The sequence below is a fragment of the Vombatus ursinus genome, unplaced genomic scaffold, assembly GCF_900497805.2.
Source record: "Vombatus ursinus unplaced genomic scaffold, bare-nosed wombat genome assembly UNPS02014785.1, whole genome shotgun sequence".
NCBI lineage: Eukaryota > Metazoa > Chordata > Mammalia > Diprotodontia > Vombatidae > Vombatus > Vombatus ursinus.
Genome location: NW_020954563.1, coordinates 15692190 through 15707705, shown reverse-complemented (window position 1 = coordinate 15707705; position 15516 = coordinate 15692190). Strand labels below are relative to the sequence as shown.

The 15516-nt window shown below is 40.5% G+C and overlaps 1 protein-coding gene across 3 annotated transcripts in view; it reads right to left on the bottom strand.

The window, feature by feature from the left end:
- Positions 1-14039, bottom strand: part of KIAA1191 (KIAA1191 ortholog) — a 30827-nt gene extending 16788 nt beyond the window's left edge. Inside the window, exons 1-5 of one of the 3 annotated variants that reach the window (XM_027867214.1) lie at positions 13770-14038; positions 12604-12712; positions 11727-11810; positions 8010-8200; positions 5842-5959 (exon numbers count right to left, since the gene is read on the bottom strand). In XM_027867214.1, coding sequence (XP_027723015.1) covers positions 5842-5959; positions 8010-8200; positions 11727-11757 — 340 coding nt within the window. In that variant the 5' untranslated portion in view covers positions 11758-11810; positions 12604-12712; positions 13770-14038. Of the gene's footprint in view, positions 1-5841; positions 5960-8009; positions 8201-11726; positions 11811-12603; positions 12713-13769 lie in introns of all 3 variants that reach the window. The other 2 variants (XM_027867215.1, XM_027867216.1) reach the window with 2 other exon arrangements.
- Positions 14040-15516: the final 1477 nt, after the last annotated feature.

Genomic DNA, 15516 nt, shown 5'->3' with positions numbered 1-15516 from the left:
GAGTGATAATTTTGTTTCCTCACTGCCTACTCTAATTCCTTCAATTTCTTCTTCTCTTATTGCTACAGCTAACATTTCCAGTACAATATTGAATAACAGAGGTGATAATGGGCATCCTTGCATCACCTCTGATATTACTGGGAAAGCTTCTAGTTCATCCCCATTATACAGATAATGCTTGCTGATGCTTTTAGATAGATATTACTTATTATTTTAAGGTAAGCTCCATTTATTCCTATGTTGTTTAGTGTTCTTGATAGGAATGGGTGTTGTACTAGGGTTGATCATTCTTTTTTTTTTTTTTTTGGTGAGGCAATCATGGTTAAGTGACTTGCCCAGGGTCACACAGCTAGAAAGTATCATGGTTGATCATTCTTAAGACATAAATTGTCTAAGTTCTTCAGTCTTTCAAAGTTGTTATGTCATTCTCCCTAAAACAATTCTTAGAGGCAGCCAGGTGGTGCAATGCTGGACCTGAAGTCAGAAAGACCTGAGTTCAAATCCAGCCTCAGACACTTTCTAGCTGTATGATCCTAGGCAAGTCACTTAACCTCTGTTTGCCTTAGTTTCCTAAACTGTAAAATAGGATAATAGCACCTACCTCCCAGGACTGTTATAAAGATCAAACAGATAATTGCAAAGTGCTTGGCACCATGCCTGGCACACAGTAGGCACCATATAAATGTTTATTCTCTGTCCCTTCTTCTGGTTTTGCTCACTTCTCTTTGCATCAGTTCATACAAATATACTCAGATTTCTTTGCAACCATTCCCCTTCTTCATTTCTTGTAACACAATAGTATTTCATTACATTTATACAACATAATTTGTTCAGCCATTTTCCCCACTGGTGGGCACCCTCTTTGTTTCCAGTTCTTTGCCATCACATAAACAGTAGCTGTAAATATTTTTGTATACGCAGGACACACTTTCTTTGATTTCTTTAGGGGTAAAGTACTGGCAGTGGTATCACTGGGTCAAAGGGGATGTACATGTTAGTAACTTTGGGAGCACAGTTCCAAAATACTTTCCAGAATGGCTGCACCAAGTCACTGTTCCACCAACAGTTTATTAACTGGCCTATTTTCCCACAGCACCTCCAACATTTCTTATTTTCCTTTTTTGTCATCTTTGCCAAACTGACCAGGATGGATGGCAATATTCAAAAGAAAAATAACTTTGAAAGACAAAATCACTAACAGTTTTGCTGGAATTTTTTCCTCCTACTCTTTTGCTATATTTGTTTGTTATACAAGAATAGCTCTCTAGAAGGAAGAAGATCCTGGAAGAAATTTAGATGACATAAAAACAAAAGATACCAATATTTTTAAAGGCATCTGATCAATGCAATGATCAACCATGTTCCAGAGGATCTATAGTGATGAACTCAAAGATGATGAATTGTAAAAAGAGATATAGACAGCAGTCATGGCTTTTGTGTAGATTCATTGGGCTTATTTGTTATGAAAGTTGTTTTTCTTCCTTTCTCTGCACTTACAATAGATCCTTCACTCTCTCACCCCATGCCTGTCATTTTTACTTTCATAACAGCTCTTGAATATGCCCCCGTTTCTCCAACAATACCATTAATATGGTACATAGTCCAACTGCTGGTTTGTCAGCCTGCCCCAAGTCTCTTCCCATTTCAGTTCATCCTCCACTCATCTGCCAAAGTGATCTTCCAAAAATCTAGGTTTAACCATGTCACAGGGCCTGCTACCTCCTCACCCTCACCCCAGTCAATAGATTCCAATGGCTCCCTATCTCCTCCATCATCATATATAAAATCCTTTCTCTGGCATTCAAAGTTCTCTATAACCTGGCTCCTTTCTACCAGTCTTCTTAGACCTTACTCAACCTCCCAAGTACTCTGCAATCAATGACAATGGCCTCTTTGCTATTCCTCAAACAAGAGGCTTCATCTGCTGATACCAGGAATGTTCACTGACTGTCCCCATTGCCTGGAATGCTCTGTCTCCCCATTGCCTGGAATGCTCTATCTCCCCACCTCTATCTCTTGGCTTCCCTATCTTCTTTCAAGTCTCAGTTAAAATCCCACCTTCTACAGAAGTTAATTCAGATCTCCCTTAATTCTAGTGCCTTCCCTCTGTTGATTATTTCTAGTTTATCCTATATATAATTTGTTTGTATATCATTGTTTATATGTTGTCTCTCCCACTAGACTGAGCTCCTTGAGACTAAGGATTTTTCTTTTAACTTTCTTTGTATCTCCAGAGCTTAAGACTGTGCCTGGCACATAGTAGGTGCTGAATAAATGCTTATTAACTGAGTGACTAATTCTTTTTACTATTTGTGCAACCCTGAAAAAATCCCTTTGCCCCTCAGGGTCTTTATTTCCAGATCCATAACATGAAGGAGTTGAACTAGATTATCTTCTAAGGTTTTCAGTTCAAAATCATGATTCTAATACATAAATAAATCTATCACCTACCACATGTTTTTCTCTGGCTTTGGAGTTAAACAACCAGGGTTCAACTCTTACCTATGACAGACACTGGCCATGTCACCATGAGTAAGTTACTCGGCCTCTGAACAACTCTTTAAGACTCTGAAGTGTGGAAGAGTTAGTGACCTGAATCAGTGGAGGAAATTTCCATACCACTAGTTTCTACCTAGATGGAGTCACAGGTATAGTCCAAAAACAAAACCCTCCCCCCAAAAGCCAGGTACACACAATACTGTTCAGTATACATGAAAACAAGAATATCTAATTTGATTAACAAGAGCAATTTCAGAAATGCAGCAGAACAATCTAATATATAGTTCTCATCAAGGTCAAGCATGTTAATACTTCGGGTACTAAGGATTTCTGTAACATTCCAAAGTATGATATGAATAAGTTAGTTGCCATATTCAATAAGACTATGGTTAAAATTCAGATCTTCCTGAAATATCCTGAAACACATTCTCCCAAAAGCAATGTGTAAAGAGAAACGAGCCATCTTTAACCAACTGCCTCCAATATTTCAGCCAGGTTCAACATCTGTATTCTCTATTAGACCAAATATTCCATGACATTAGCCATGAATATAGTTGGCATTCCCAGACTTGGAAGAACACACAATTAAGGCTGCTAAAGCACTAATTAGTCTTCCCATTTTGCAAACAAAACTCACTAAATCTGACTTTATTTTCACATAAGCTTCCTAATTGGTCATACTCCAACTTAATAACCAAGAATCACCTTTTTTTTTCCTTTTAAACAGAAAAACACTGAGACTGTTTGATATTTCAAACCTAGGAAACCCACGTTCATGGAATGTGATGACTGATCCTGGCCTATCTTTCTAAATATTAAAACTCCTTTCACAGTATCTGGAGCCCCAATCTTTAATCTTCAGCGAGCCACTTTTTTTCTTTGGGTCTCAATTTTTTATTCTTCAGAATGAGAGCACTGGACTAGATCAATGCTTTCCAAAGCAATTTGGTCACAAAGCACTTTTGTGCTCGAAATACAGTGATGGGAAGCAAGCACATGTCCACATCAAATCCATGGGCCATCCAAGAAGCTGGTACACTATTATTTTAACTCTGGCTCCCACTGAGAACAGATGTTTGTAAAAGTGAACCAAAAGGATGAGGTAGGGGTTGTAGTATTTTGCAATTTAGTACCTCACGTTTTAAGAGGTAGCTAGGTAGCTCAGGGGATAGAGCTCTGGGTCTGCAGTCAGGAAGACCTAAGTTCAAATTTGGCCTCAGACACTTACTACTATGTGACCCTGGGCAAGTCACTTAAACCTCTGGCTGCCTTAAACCACAGGAGAAGGAAATGGTAAACCACTCCAATATCTTTGCCAAGATAACCTCATGGACAACACTGGCATGCTATGGTCCAATAATAACGACCTCACATTTCAGGGGATCAAGCTGTGTGTGTACATGCATACGTATAGCAGGGTTGAATTTTTTTCATGGCTGGATGCAAGGGCAAGTGGAGATTAACAGTACTGCTTGTTTAAAAACAATAGGCCCAGTGGGACTGGGCGCAAAAGTTAGAGCAGAGGGTTAACAATAAGAGGGAGACTAAAAGCCTAGTACAAAACACTGCAAAAGTCAGAGGACCCTGACAGCTAAGCTGGAAGCTCTGAGGGGCAAACCCTAGTGGCTCATTCAACTTCCTATATTCATGTTACAGAGGGCACCAAGGTTCTGTGGGAAAGAGTTTGAGAAATATTTGTCAAAACTTTTGTCATTCTAATCAAAGCACCATGGTATAGTAGAAAGAATAATGGATTCACAAAACCTGGGTTCAAATCCAACCTCTGCTATTTACTTCCTAAAAGGCTTTGGGAAAGTTCAGATTCCTAGGCTATAAACTGCCAGGGTTGGACTGGATAAGCTCCAAGGCTACTTTCAGCTCAAAATCCTATGACACTAAACTTCAGAAAGTCTATCAGTAATAATTAGCAATGTCTACTTTAACAATCACTGCACTGTATACCCATTCAGTTGCCAAGGCAAACACTTCAAAATGCCCACATTAGAACCTTGTCTACTAGATACATACTATACACACTGTACTAAATTGCTACTCTTCTTCCACCAACACTGGAACAGCCTTCACAAGTTTACAAAATTAAGTTATCACTGATTTGCAAGGACTTAAGGCCTGAGTGTCAATGTGCATGATTTAAAAAGCTGACATGCCCTCTGAACACTTGATTTTAGCTCTTTAAATAATTTTTCAACCCCTGCTGAGTTCTGCTACCATCCCCATGCTGGTTTCCTAAACCTGTTTAAACAAGTGTTTCTGACCTTGGAAAGAGACCAGAGAAACGACATTGTGCAAATCAGTGAGTGAAGCATTTTGTTGTACCTTACTCCTGCTTCAAAAAGCAGCTGACAAAAGTTCTAAGTCAAGTCTATGCAAATAAACATCAAAAACAGAAGTCAAGTTCCTAAAGTTCCATTCCAATAATTATTTGACTTCCTGAAAGCAACCAGACCTATCCTCTGTAACTATCTTAATGAAAAAATAAAAAGCAAGCCATCTAGGCTTGAAAATCTTAAAAAGCTAAGACCTCCAACCAGGTTATACTACCAAACCACAGATAGATAAATCATCAGTATATACTCAGTAATTAATTAGCTTTAGTGTAAATCCACCTCCCCAACCAGCATGAGAACTAAATTTGAAGAAAAACCGGATCCAATCCCAGGCTCCCTGCTTATGTATGATGTCAAGCAAATTACTCCTCCTCCTTGTGCCTTAGTTTCCCAAACTGTAAAATGAAAGGGTTAGGCTCCCTTCCAATTCTAAATCCCACAGCCTCATGATTCAACTATTTATCTATGCCTAATAGACAAGGTGGCACAATTTTAAAACACCTTTCTTTCTCCTAAAAGAAAAATTAAATTCAAATAAACATTTTCTAAAATTAGACATGCTGGCTAGACTGCAGAAACAAACACAAACATCTGAGTACATCAACTAAGACGCTAGAAACTAGTTTAGGAGATGCTAACTCAAAGTCAACCTTCTACAGAATATAACAGTTTCCTTTCTGTAACAACCAAATTAGGAAGTGCAAGCACTCAGTGAAATTTTGAGGAACAGCACCTGAAGGCTAATTCCAGGTATTTTGACCTCTAACTATCACCCCCATTTCCCAACTCAACTCTTACAAAACGTTAAGAGCAGGGGTAGCTAGGTGGTGCAGTGGATAGAGCTCCAGCCTTGGAGTCAGGAGGACCCGAGTTCAAATCCAGTCTCAGACCCTTGATACTTACTAGCTGTGTGACCCTGGGTAAGTCACTAAACCTCGATTGCCTCACCAAAAGAAAAAAAAAAGAAAAAAAAACATTAAGAGCACTTGCTTACTTGTAATCAGAGAATTCATGATGACGTGCGTAGCCTTGGCCTTCACCACTGGGGCCTTGTTCATTTGGTCACTGGAAGCTGAGGGGTTTACAGAGAAACTATTTTCTCCTTCCTCAACCTGTGCAGGAAGGGTGAGGAAACACTTTTGAAATGGACAGGGAAGAAAATTAAGTCACAAATTCTGTTCTCAAGGTTTACTAAAATGCACCTGTTCTACTTCATAAGTACAAACACAAAAACAGAACCAGAAAGGGGTTTTAAACAAATGCATTATTATTTGTGTTTTGTTAAGATGTGTATTTTTGAAAGTGTAATTTTAAATTTGTATTTGTAAATTTACTATTTGGAATATTAGTACTTTAGAGATTTAAGTCAATTGTAAATATTCATATACACATTCTGACTATGTTAAGTCCCACATTTTGAGAATAATTTCTAAAATTTTTGGAAATTAATTGCAAGGAGGGTGAGAGAAGATATTGAGGAAATTATATTAAAGAACAGTTTGCATTGTGGGCAGGTGGTAAGAAAGAACAAAAGAAGATCAGCTAATTTGCCTACATCCAATGATTAAAGAATTTTGAGAGAGGCCCACTGATTAGAAGAAACATAATTAGAAGTACATTACAGGCTTGGGTAACCCATAAAACCATATACCCAAACCATTAAGAACACTAAGATTTTTAGGTGAAGGACCCAATTAAAAGACTAAGAATAGTGGAATGGGAATCAGAAAACTAGTTTCATGTCTGTCTCGTTACTAGGCAAAAACCACCTAAGCCCATCCATAGAACAAGGAAGCTATACAAGGTGATACCTAAAATTCCTTCCAGCTCTAAGTCCTATGGTCTTCTCATCCTTAAATGATAAAGTTAAATGCAGTTTGATGTCCATATTCTAAGTGCCTGTTTCAATGCTCAAATCTTTGGGAAGAGTAGTAGGAAGAGAACAGTGGGCTAATTCTCTCCCTCCTTACAAACCTACAGAAGATAAAGATAAGGGGAGGAAAGGCAGAAAAGGGGATAGCAGGTAATCCAAAGCAGTTCTTCTCAAAGGACTGAAGTTAAAGATGTCATCGCCAAACTGGGAGACTGCACACTGCATCTTCTCCCTCCCCTCATATGCCCCATCAAGCCTTAACCTTGCCTTAAAAATGCTTGATTTCTACTCAAGAAACAAAGAGGTAAGCTATCCTCAGATACATTTTTCTGCTATGCTTTTTCTAAGAGTCTGGAAAAGCTTCCAGGGACCATCCAGTAAACAGAAAGGGTTTCTTGTACTTCTGGTGTCTTTGGCACAAAACTTGTTTAATCCAAAATAGTGGTCAGGTCAGACTCCAGCAGACACCTCCTTAGTCTAATTATTCACCATTGAAATGTAAATGTAACACTCGCCCAGGTTAAAAGCTACCTTTTTGGATTTAGCAAGAAAGACTTATACAAAGGAAAGAAGAAATAGAAAGGAAAAAGCTAACCTGGAAGAGATGGTAAAACCCCAGCTTCACCCAATGACTTTAGGAAAATGAGTCTGGCCTGCACTCTTCAGCACCTCCCCAGGGTTTACCAAGCAAAGTCCAAACTCCTCTGCCTGGCATTCAAGGTCATCCACAACTGGAATCACCTCACCTTTCTCAACCTTCTGAAATTACTCTTACCTCTTTGCAATAAGCTCCTACTACTTTCCAGTCCCTGAACATTACCTGTCCTCTACTGCCTTTATGCCCTTGCTCAAGCTTTGTCCTAAGCCTACAATGAGTGACTTCAATCCTTTTAACTTGAGTTCCTAGCCATTTTTATTTAAAGTTCACCACAAAGTCACTTCTTCCAGAAAGGCTTCCCTGATTCCCCATGGTTGAGACCAATCCCCACCCTCAGACCAAAGAGGATTTTGTTTTGCACCTCTCTAACGTAATCGTGACATGACACTGTGTATTACAATGATGTGTATGAGTCTTAGCCACCAAACAGACTAGTAGCCTTAAAGGAGGGCTTCTTAACTAAACTCTGTATCTCCTACCCCTGGCAGTGTTGTGCACTCAGTAAGTGCTTAATGCTTGTCCTAAATGTTATGATGTCACTTCCCAATCGTCCTTGCCCTCAAATTTCTACCATTCTTAAAAGGGTAGAGAGAGGTACTGAGATCTACATAAAACAACAGCTATTAAATACCTTGGAAAGCTGTTGGTACTTCCGATCTGGGATGACCGGCTTTTTCCACAGAACCTTACTGCACATGTCAGCTGAAGGCGGAGTCATCGGTGTGGGATCCTCCAGGACATCATCATAACTGAATGCCCGGCGATGCATTCCAATTGGCAAAGACATCTTGCCTAGAAGCCCACTTGTACTGTGCTCAATAGCTAAGAACAAAGACGTTCATAATGAGGAACACAAGTGGTAATACGTCAGCTAATGTACAGTCATATTCCATTTTGAAGAAGTTTAATATACTGATTATCCCTACCATCAAAGTAGAGGAAAGAAAAACAGAAAATCACAATGTTGCCATATCAAAGCAGCAGCATCAGAGCGTAAAGACCAGGCAGATGTAGAGGACTTACAGGAGCTCTGATACTAATTGAATATCCTAACACAAGTTACTTTCCCCTCTCTGGGACCTTGGTTCCTCATCCATAAAATGAGAATTGGACTAGACGATCTTTAAGGTCTCTTAACTCTAAGTCCCATGACTTTATATAACACATTGTCCATAAGAAAAACTTATCAAAAGTTGTTCTGTGGCAGGTGATATAAAATGTCCTCATCAAAGATCACTGTACCCAAATGCAGGTGATTTCCCAACATAAGTACTTCCCTAGGGCTATCAAAGTCACATTAGGAATTATTAAAAATTGACAGCGGCTTTGGTGAATACCTCCAATAAGTATTCAGCATGATCTGTATCAGAACCTTCTTCAAATATAACAGTACACTGTCTAGTTTTAAGTGTTCAGAACACATTTCAATACCATTCAAAGTTCACTTCCTTTGGCAAACGCTGTCACATTTCAAACTGATCCAACATAAACTGGGGGAATCTTTTCCTAGTTTTGAACTTTGCAAGGCTGAGATTCGAGACAACAATACTGTTACCTAATTCCAAAGTTGTTCCCAGCTGACAGCTTCCTCTTTCATGCTTAGTAGGGTTTCAAATAAGTTTTCTAATCAGGGATACAAGGTTCATTTAATTAACTTGCTCTTCAAATTAAAACTGTTTGCTCTGATTCTAGATTAAAAGATGAATTTGCGTAATGCCTGGTTAACTTTGATCTTATACTGAACAAGACACCTACATATCCAACAATAAGCATTTGGAAAGTGAACAGATTTCTAAGTATAGGATACCACTAGACTCTGTTTTTGTTTGTCAGCTAGCCAAACAGTTAACAGTAATGCATTAAACAATAATTTGATAAAACGTTTGCTTTTCAGTCTACAGAACATAACTGCAGCAGTTATCAATCCATAATCATAAGGGCTAGAAGAGAAATGCCTCAGTTTCTCTATGTCTAGGAGTAAGGGGTTGGGCCAAATGATCTTTAAGATTCCTTCAGTTCTAACAAGCTTCGATTCTATGAAAACAGTATGAATAAGGGTATCCACAGAGGAAGTGGTCAATGAGGCAATTATGGGATAATCAGTGACAAGACTGAAAAGCATGCAACCAGTCCAAGTTGACATCATCTAGAATTTTAAGCTGAAATGATAGGGAAATAACGCTCATGTAAAACAAAAGATTTGGACTAGATGGCCTCTAAGGACCCTTCCAGCTCTATGATATTATGATGCTTTGTTAGTTTAGCTTGGGAGTGAATTGTAAAAGACGCTGTTCTATAACACAAATGTTTATTTAATAGCCTTCGATACTACTTGACAATGCTGTCTTATTTGTTGTTCAGTCTTTTCAGTCGTGTATGAGTTTTTGTGATCTCATTCAGGGTTTTGATGGCAAAGATATTGGAGTGGTTTGCCATTTCTTTCTCCAGCTCATTTTACAGATAAAGAAACTGAGACAAACAGGGTGAAGTGACTTGCCCAGAGTCACACAGCTAGTAAGTGTCTGAGGCCAGACTGGAACTTAGGAAAAGGAGTCTTCCTGACTCCAGGCCCAGCAAACACTATTTACTGCACCACCTAGCTGCCCCATGCTATCTTAGATTCAAGAATAATTAAATTTAGCAGTAAAAGCAGAACAATTAACTGGGTATTATCCACATATGTGGTATTGAATTCCCTTTAATATCTCTAGTGGTTCCCTATAACCTCCAAGATCAAATATAAAATTCTGTTTGGCATTCAAAACCTAGCTCCCACCTCTATTTCCAGTCTTCTTAAACCTTACACCCCCTAAAACACACACACACACACACACATACACACACACACACTCTCTCTCTCTCTCTCTCTCTCTTTCTCCCTCTCTCTCTCTTTAATCCAGTGACATTGGACTCCTTGCTGTTCCTCTCACAAGACACTCCATTTCCCAAATGCATTTTTACCGGTTGTCCCCCATGTCTGCAATTCTCCCCTTCCTCATCTCCACCTCCTGGCTTCCTTAAAGTCCTACCTAAATTCCTACTTTCTACAAGAAGGCTTTCCCAATTCCCCTTAAAGTTATGCCTTTCTTGTTTATTACTGACAATTTATTCTGCACATATCATGTTTGGAGATAGTTATTTTTGTACCATCTCCCCCATTGCTATCTGTGAGATCCTGGAGAGCAGGGACTGTTTTTTACCTCTTTGTATCCCCAGTACTTAGCATAGTACCTAGCATATAGCAAGCACTTAATTATTTTCGCTGACTAAGGAGGTGTCTACTGGAATCACGTCCCCATCTTGACACTAGGGACCAAGAATTTAATTACTGGTCTAGCATAGATCCAGAAATTACAATGAAAAATCTAATCATCTCAACTAAAGTAGCCAATTCATAACCAATCGAAACAACATGAGTTTTTTCCCCCTGCCATCATTAGGTCAAAAAAATGCATTTGTGAATTTGATTATGAATGACTATGTTTAATAATACTCATTTTGGAATAAGCAAATACTACACTTCGAAATGAATCTTTATGGAACAAGTTTTGACAGCCACAAATCCTTAATTAGCTGACAAAAATTCTCTCCCCACGTCAGATAAAACCGCCAAGAACTCCCTACTAACCAATGCAAGGGGTTTAATTTAAGAGTTCACTTCATCGATCTTTCTGACTATGGATAGGAGTACTTCACAGCCTCTGCCCAAATCCAGATTATCCCTAATGACAGGACCAGCTTGTTCCAATATTCCCCATGCCTCATTACCTGTCAGTTCTCCCTCAGATCTGACCTAAGTCCTCACCAATGCTTATTCTGTGGTCAGAAGCTCATAGCAGACTAGCAAAGTACAAGCTCTCAGAGCCTGCGTTTCTCCCTTTTTTAAAGGGTACAGAAGCCTGAGGACAGGGACTGGTGTTCCTTAGATTTTCCCATAGCACCTAGTATAAATAATAGGCAAATATAAACTAAGGAAAGAAGGCTTCCTGGTTAGGTGGAAAATAACAGCTGAAAGTCAATAATCTAGGTTCTAGACAACTTTCTGCTGATCACCAGCTATATATTCTCATGCAGGTAACGCCCCTGCCTGGGCCTCAGTTTCCCTATTTAAAAAAGGGGGGATTTGGACTTCCAGGTCCCTTCCTATTGTAATATTCTATGCGTATGTGAGAGAATATAAATCAGGATAACCACTTTTTCTATGCATAGACAATTTTTTAAATACCAATGTTAAATCTAAAAATGGTTTACAAATAGAACATTAGCTTCAAATGAAGTGATTCCTTCCATAATAACTTAAACAACTGAACAAATAAAGTATGACTTTACTAGAAAAAACTGAATTTACCAGGCACATCTGGCTCTCTGGATGATGCCATGAAAGACTGTGATCCAGGTGTTTCTCTAGATAGATATCCAGAACTCTGATTCCCTGTCACCAAATAAAAATAAAGTGCATTTTCATATGCTGAAAGGTGGGAAAACAAAAAGTACTACAAAAATTACCGTTGATACATCTACAAATATAGTTGAGTTTGAGAAAAGCACAATGTAAACACACCATTTATAGATAAAGCCCTGAAAAAATGGTAAGACATCTACTAGAAATACTTAAAAGTCAAAGCCCTCTACTAAAGCCCTTCTTTGATGCCTGATCATGGTTAACAGTATGACTCTTCAGTTAAGTAACATAAGCTATGGCAGATTGGTTTAGAGCTAATCAATGTAATGTACTCATTCTGAAACATCATCTCTCACGAAGCCCATACTCTAAGACCTCCAGATTCTTAACCTTTTTTGTATCAACAGATCCCTCCAGCATCTGGTTAAGCCTATGAATCTTTTCTCAGAAGGTTTTAATTGAATAAAATTAAAATATACAAGATCACAAAGAAAGCCAACTGCACTGGGATACAATTACGGAAATATTTAAAGTTTTAAGTTCATGGACCCTCTGAAATCTATCCATTAAGATACAGGTAGCTCTAGGCTGCAGTACTGGTCCAGTGACTGACATATGCTGCCCTGCCCAGATTAAGTTCAGAGAAGCTTATCACAATCCAGTTGGCTGTAAAGGTGATAACTTTTTAGCCAAGGTTAACTCTTGGAGACCATCTCCCAGAGAAAACTATGGACCCTCGAACCAAGTCTAAGGCCTAATCTTATTGATTCCCCTCCACATTAAAATAGAATGATGTAAATAGTTAAAGAGAACATCTGCTTACCACGATGAAAGTTAGGCAGATAGGACAAAGATGTCAAAAGGAAACATTCTGCAGCTAGTGATGAACTAGCAAAGAGTCCCAAGCAGCTCTCATGCAGAGGCTCTATGGACTAGAATTAAGAAGCAAAGCAAAAGTCCTTTACCAAGTTCACTCACAAAACAAAAAACAGAACAAAACCAAAAAAAGAGCCCCATTCTGACATCACATCCAAAAAACACATTCGATGACACTAGAGTTTCTGTTAACCTATAGTTACAAGAGTCTCTGAAAAGTGCTCTAACAGTTCTACCACAGAATCATTAAAACAGAATTCCCTGAATCTCGAAATAACCCAACTTTGGACTTACCTATGGTTGAAGAACCACAATAAGGCCATATTACCTCCAAGGCCATTCCAACCATATGAGCCACCTGTAATTAAAACTGCCCTAGTGTAGATGTACCACAGGGACTGGTTCTAGACAGTAATCCCCAAGGTATTAAAAGAAAGGCCTGGGCCTGCTCTGTGACATTAGAAGGAAGGCTCAGGGCTTCCACACTAAAAAGCTCTCAATTCCACTCTTTTCTCCAAGCCTTAGGCCCTTCCCATCTCTAAGCACAGACCACCCCCACCCCCCCACCCGCGATAAGTAGTGTAAACTAGGCAAGATAAACAAGACCGCCTGTTTTTCTCCCATCCCACATCCCCTGTCGAGCCTTTCCACAATACCTACAGGCTTTCGGGCCTATGCCCATCCACACCCCCTACTACCCCCCTCACGACATTCACTCTATACGCCCTACACATCCCTCTATCCATAACACCTCCCTATCACAAAACCTCCATCCCCCATTTATACACTTCCCTTTACTAACCTTAAGCATACGGAACCCAGGACCCCACGGCCACGGGCCGCTCTAAAACCACAAATACTCTAGTGCCTCCCCGCCATCCACACATCATGACGCCCCTCAAAACCCTCTAGTCCCATCCCCACCCCGTTCAGGAAGCCGCGCAGACATCCACAGCCCCCCCATTCACCCTCCAGCCCTGACCTTTCCCCAAGGCTCCCAGAATCACACCCTAGCCCCCCCCCACCCCACACACAAATTTCACACCGACACCTTCCCCAGCCAGCCCTTCTCCCCCTCCCTGCGCCGCCCCCGGCTTGCCCTGGATCTCTTACCAGCTGGGTTTCTGTGAGGAGGGGGGTGGGATGGAGGAAAGGGGAGTGGGAAGAGACCGTCCGCAGCCCAAGGCTCCGCCACGGACAGCAAGCTGAGACTAACAAGGCTCCAGGCCCCCGTCACTCCCTAAGAGCCGAAGCACGGGGCGAACCGAGGCCATTACGCAAGCAGCGCCAAGACCCAAAACCACCTCAGCTGCGAGAAGTACAGAGAAGTGGTTCGGCGTCTACAAGCCGGCCTTATAAAAGCCGGGGAGATCGCGAGACTTGGAGTGCGAGGCGAAGTTGCCAGCTGCTCTCCGAAAGGAGCGGAAGACGAGAGAAGGGAAGAGGCGAAGGAAACGTATGGACGCCTCCCCGCGGCCTTCTGGGAAATGTAGTTCCCAATGAAATAAACCCCGCCCTAGCCTTAATGTTTGACATTTACCACGGGTCGTCAGGGCACCTGGCGGCTGTAAAAGGTCATGACTTCAATCTGCCTTGACGTCTGGCCCCATCACCTTACCTCTTACCTCAAATTTTGTCCTTAATTTTCATTTATTCATTCATTCAATAAACATTTATTAAGCGCTTACTATGTGCCAAGTGCTCAGGATCCAAAAAGAGGCAAAGGACAGTTTCCATCCACGTTTTCCGTCTCAACAATTCCGTTCCATTCCATTCAACTATCACTTCTTAAACACTCAAACCACCGTGTGGAGAACATATAACAGGTACACAGATGAGTAAATACAAGACAATTAATGGAGGGTGAAAGCTCTAACAATCAGGAGGATTAGGAGAATAAACCTGAACCTTGAAGGAAGTTAGTGCTGAGGATATTCCCCCAAACAAAGTTATGGTAGCTGTTATTTACTCACTCTTCTTCCTTCCTCAGTAAGTTCAATGCCTGGCTCACAGGCTTTCTCTATGCTCTAATTCCTGCTCTCATTCTAGGAAACTTCAACATACGTACTGATACTCCCTTAAACATCCCATCTTCCCGGCTGTTCAATCTACTGAAGTCAAATGACCTACTCCTCCACTCCACTACTGCTACACACCCTTGATCTTGCTTTCCACCACAAGTGTTCTACTTGTTCATATTCATGAACTCTGAAATTCCTTCATCTGAACATAATTTTTTCTCATTCCATCTTTCCCTGTGCCTCATGACCCTAACACTCCTGTCCATCCTCTACTCCTTGACTTCCTTTGGCTCTACCTTTCAGTTCTTGCCCAAGGCATCACATCTGTATCTGTGTTCCCTTCCCTATCTTGACCCCTTAGTGAATCAATTCAACTCTACAATATCTTCTACATTCAAACCTCTTGCTCCCTCTTCCATCTCTGATCATGCTTTGCCAAACCCCAACCTTGGATTATTTCCACCCTCTGCTGCAGTTCCACCTATTCATGTGTTGCTGAATGGAGGAGAAAAATAACAAAACTATGATGACTGGGATTATTGTACAGTTAGAACAAAGACAAGTATGATTGGCATCAACTGCCTCTAGAAATCCTGGCTGGAAAATAAAACCAACCTGTTCAGGATCTGCCCTCCTCCCCTACCCACCACCACCCCACCTTGGCCTCTCCCTTGAAGACCAAGTCACCCCTAATTTTGAAAAGAAGAAGCAAGGACAGGAAAGTCATTCCCCATGGAAGGTCTAGCCCAAGCCCAATTCAAGCTGTTGCCTCAGGAATGGGAGTGGTCACATTACTCTATCATACACTTTAGGAACTTCCAGTTGAACTAGACTGAGAA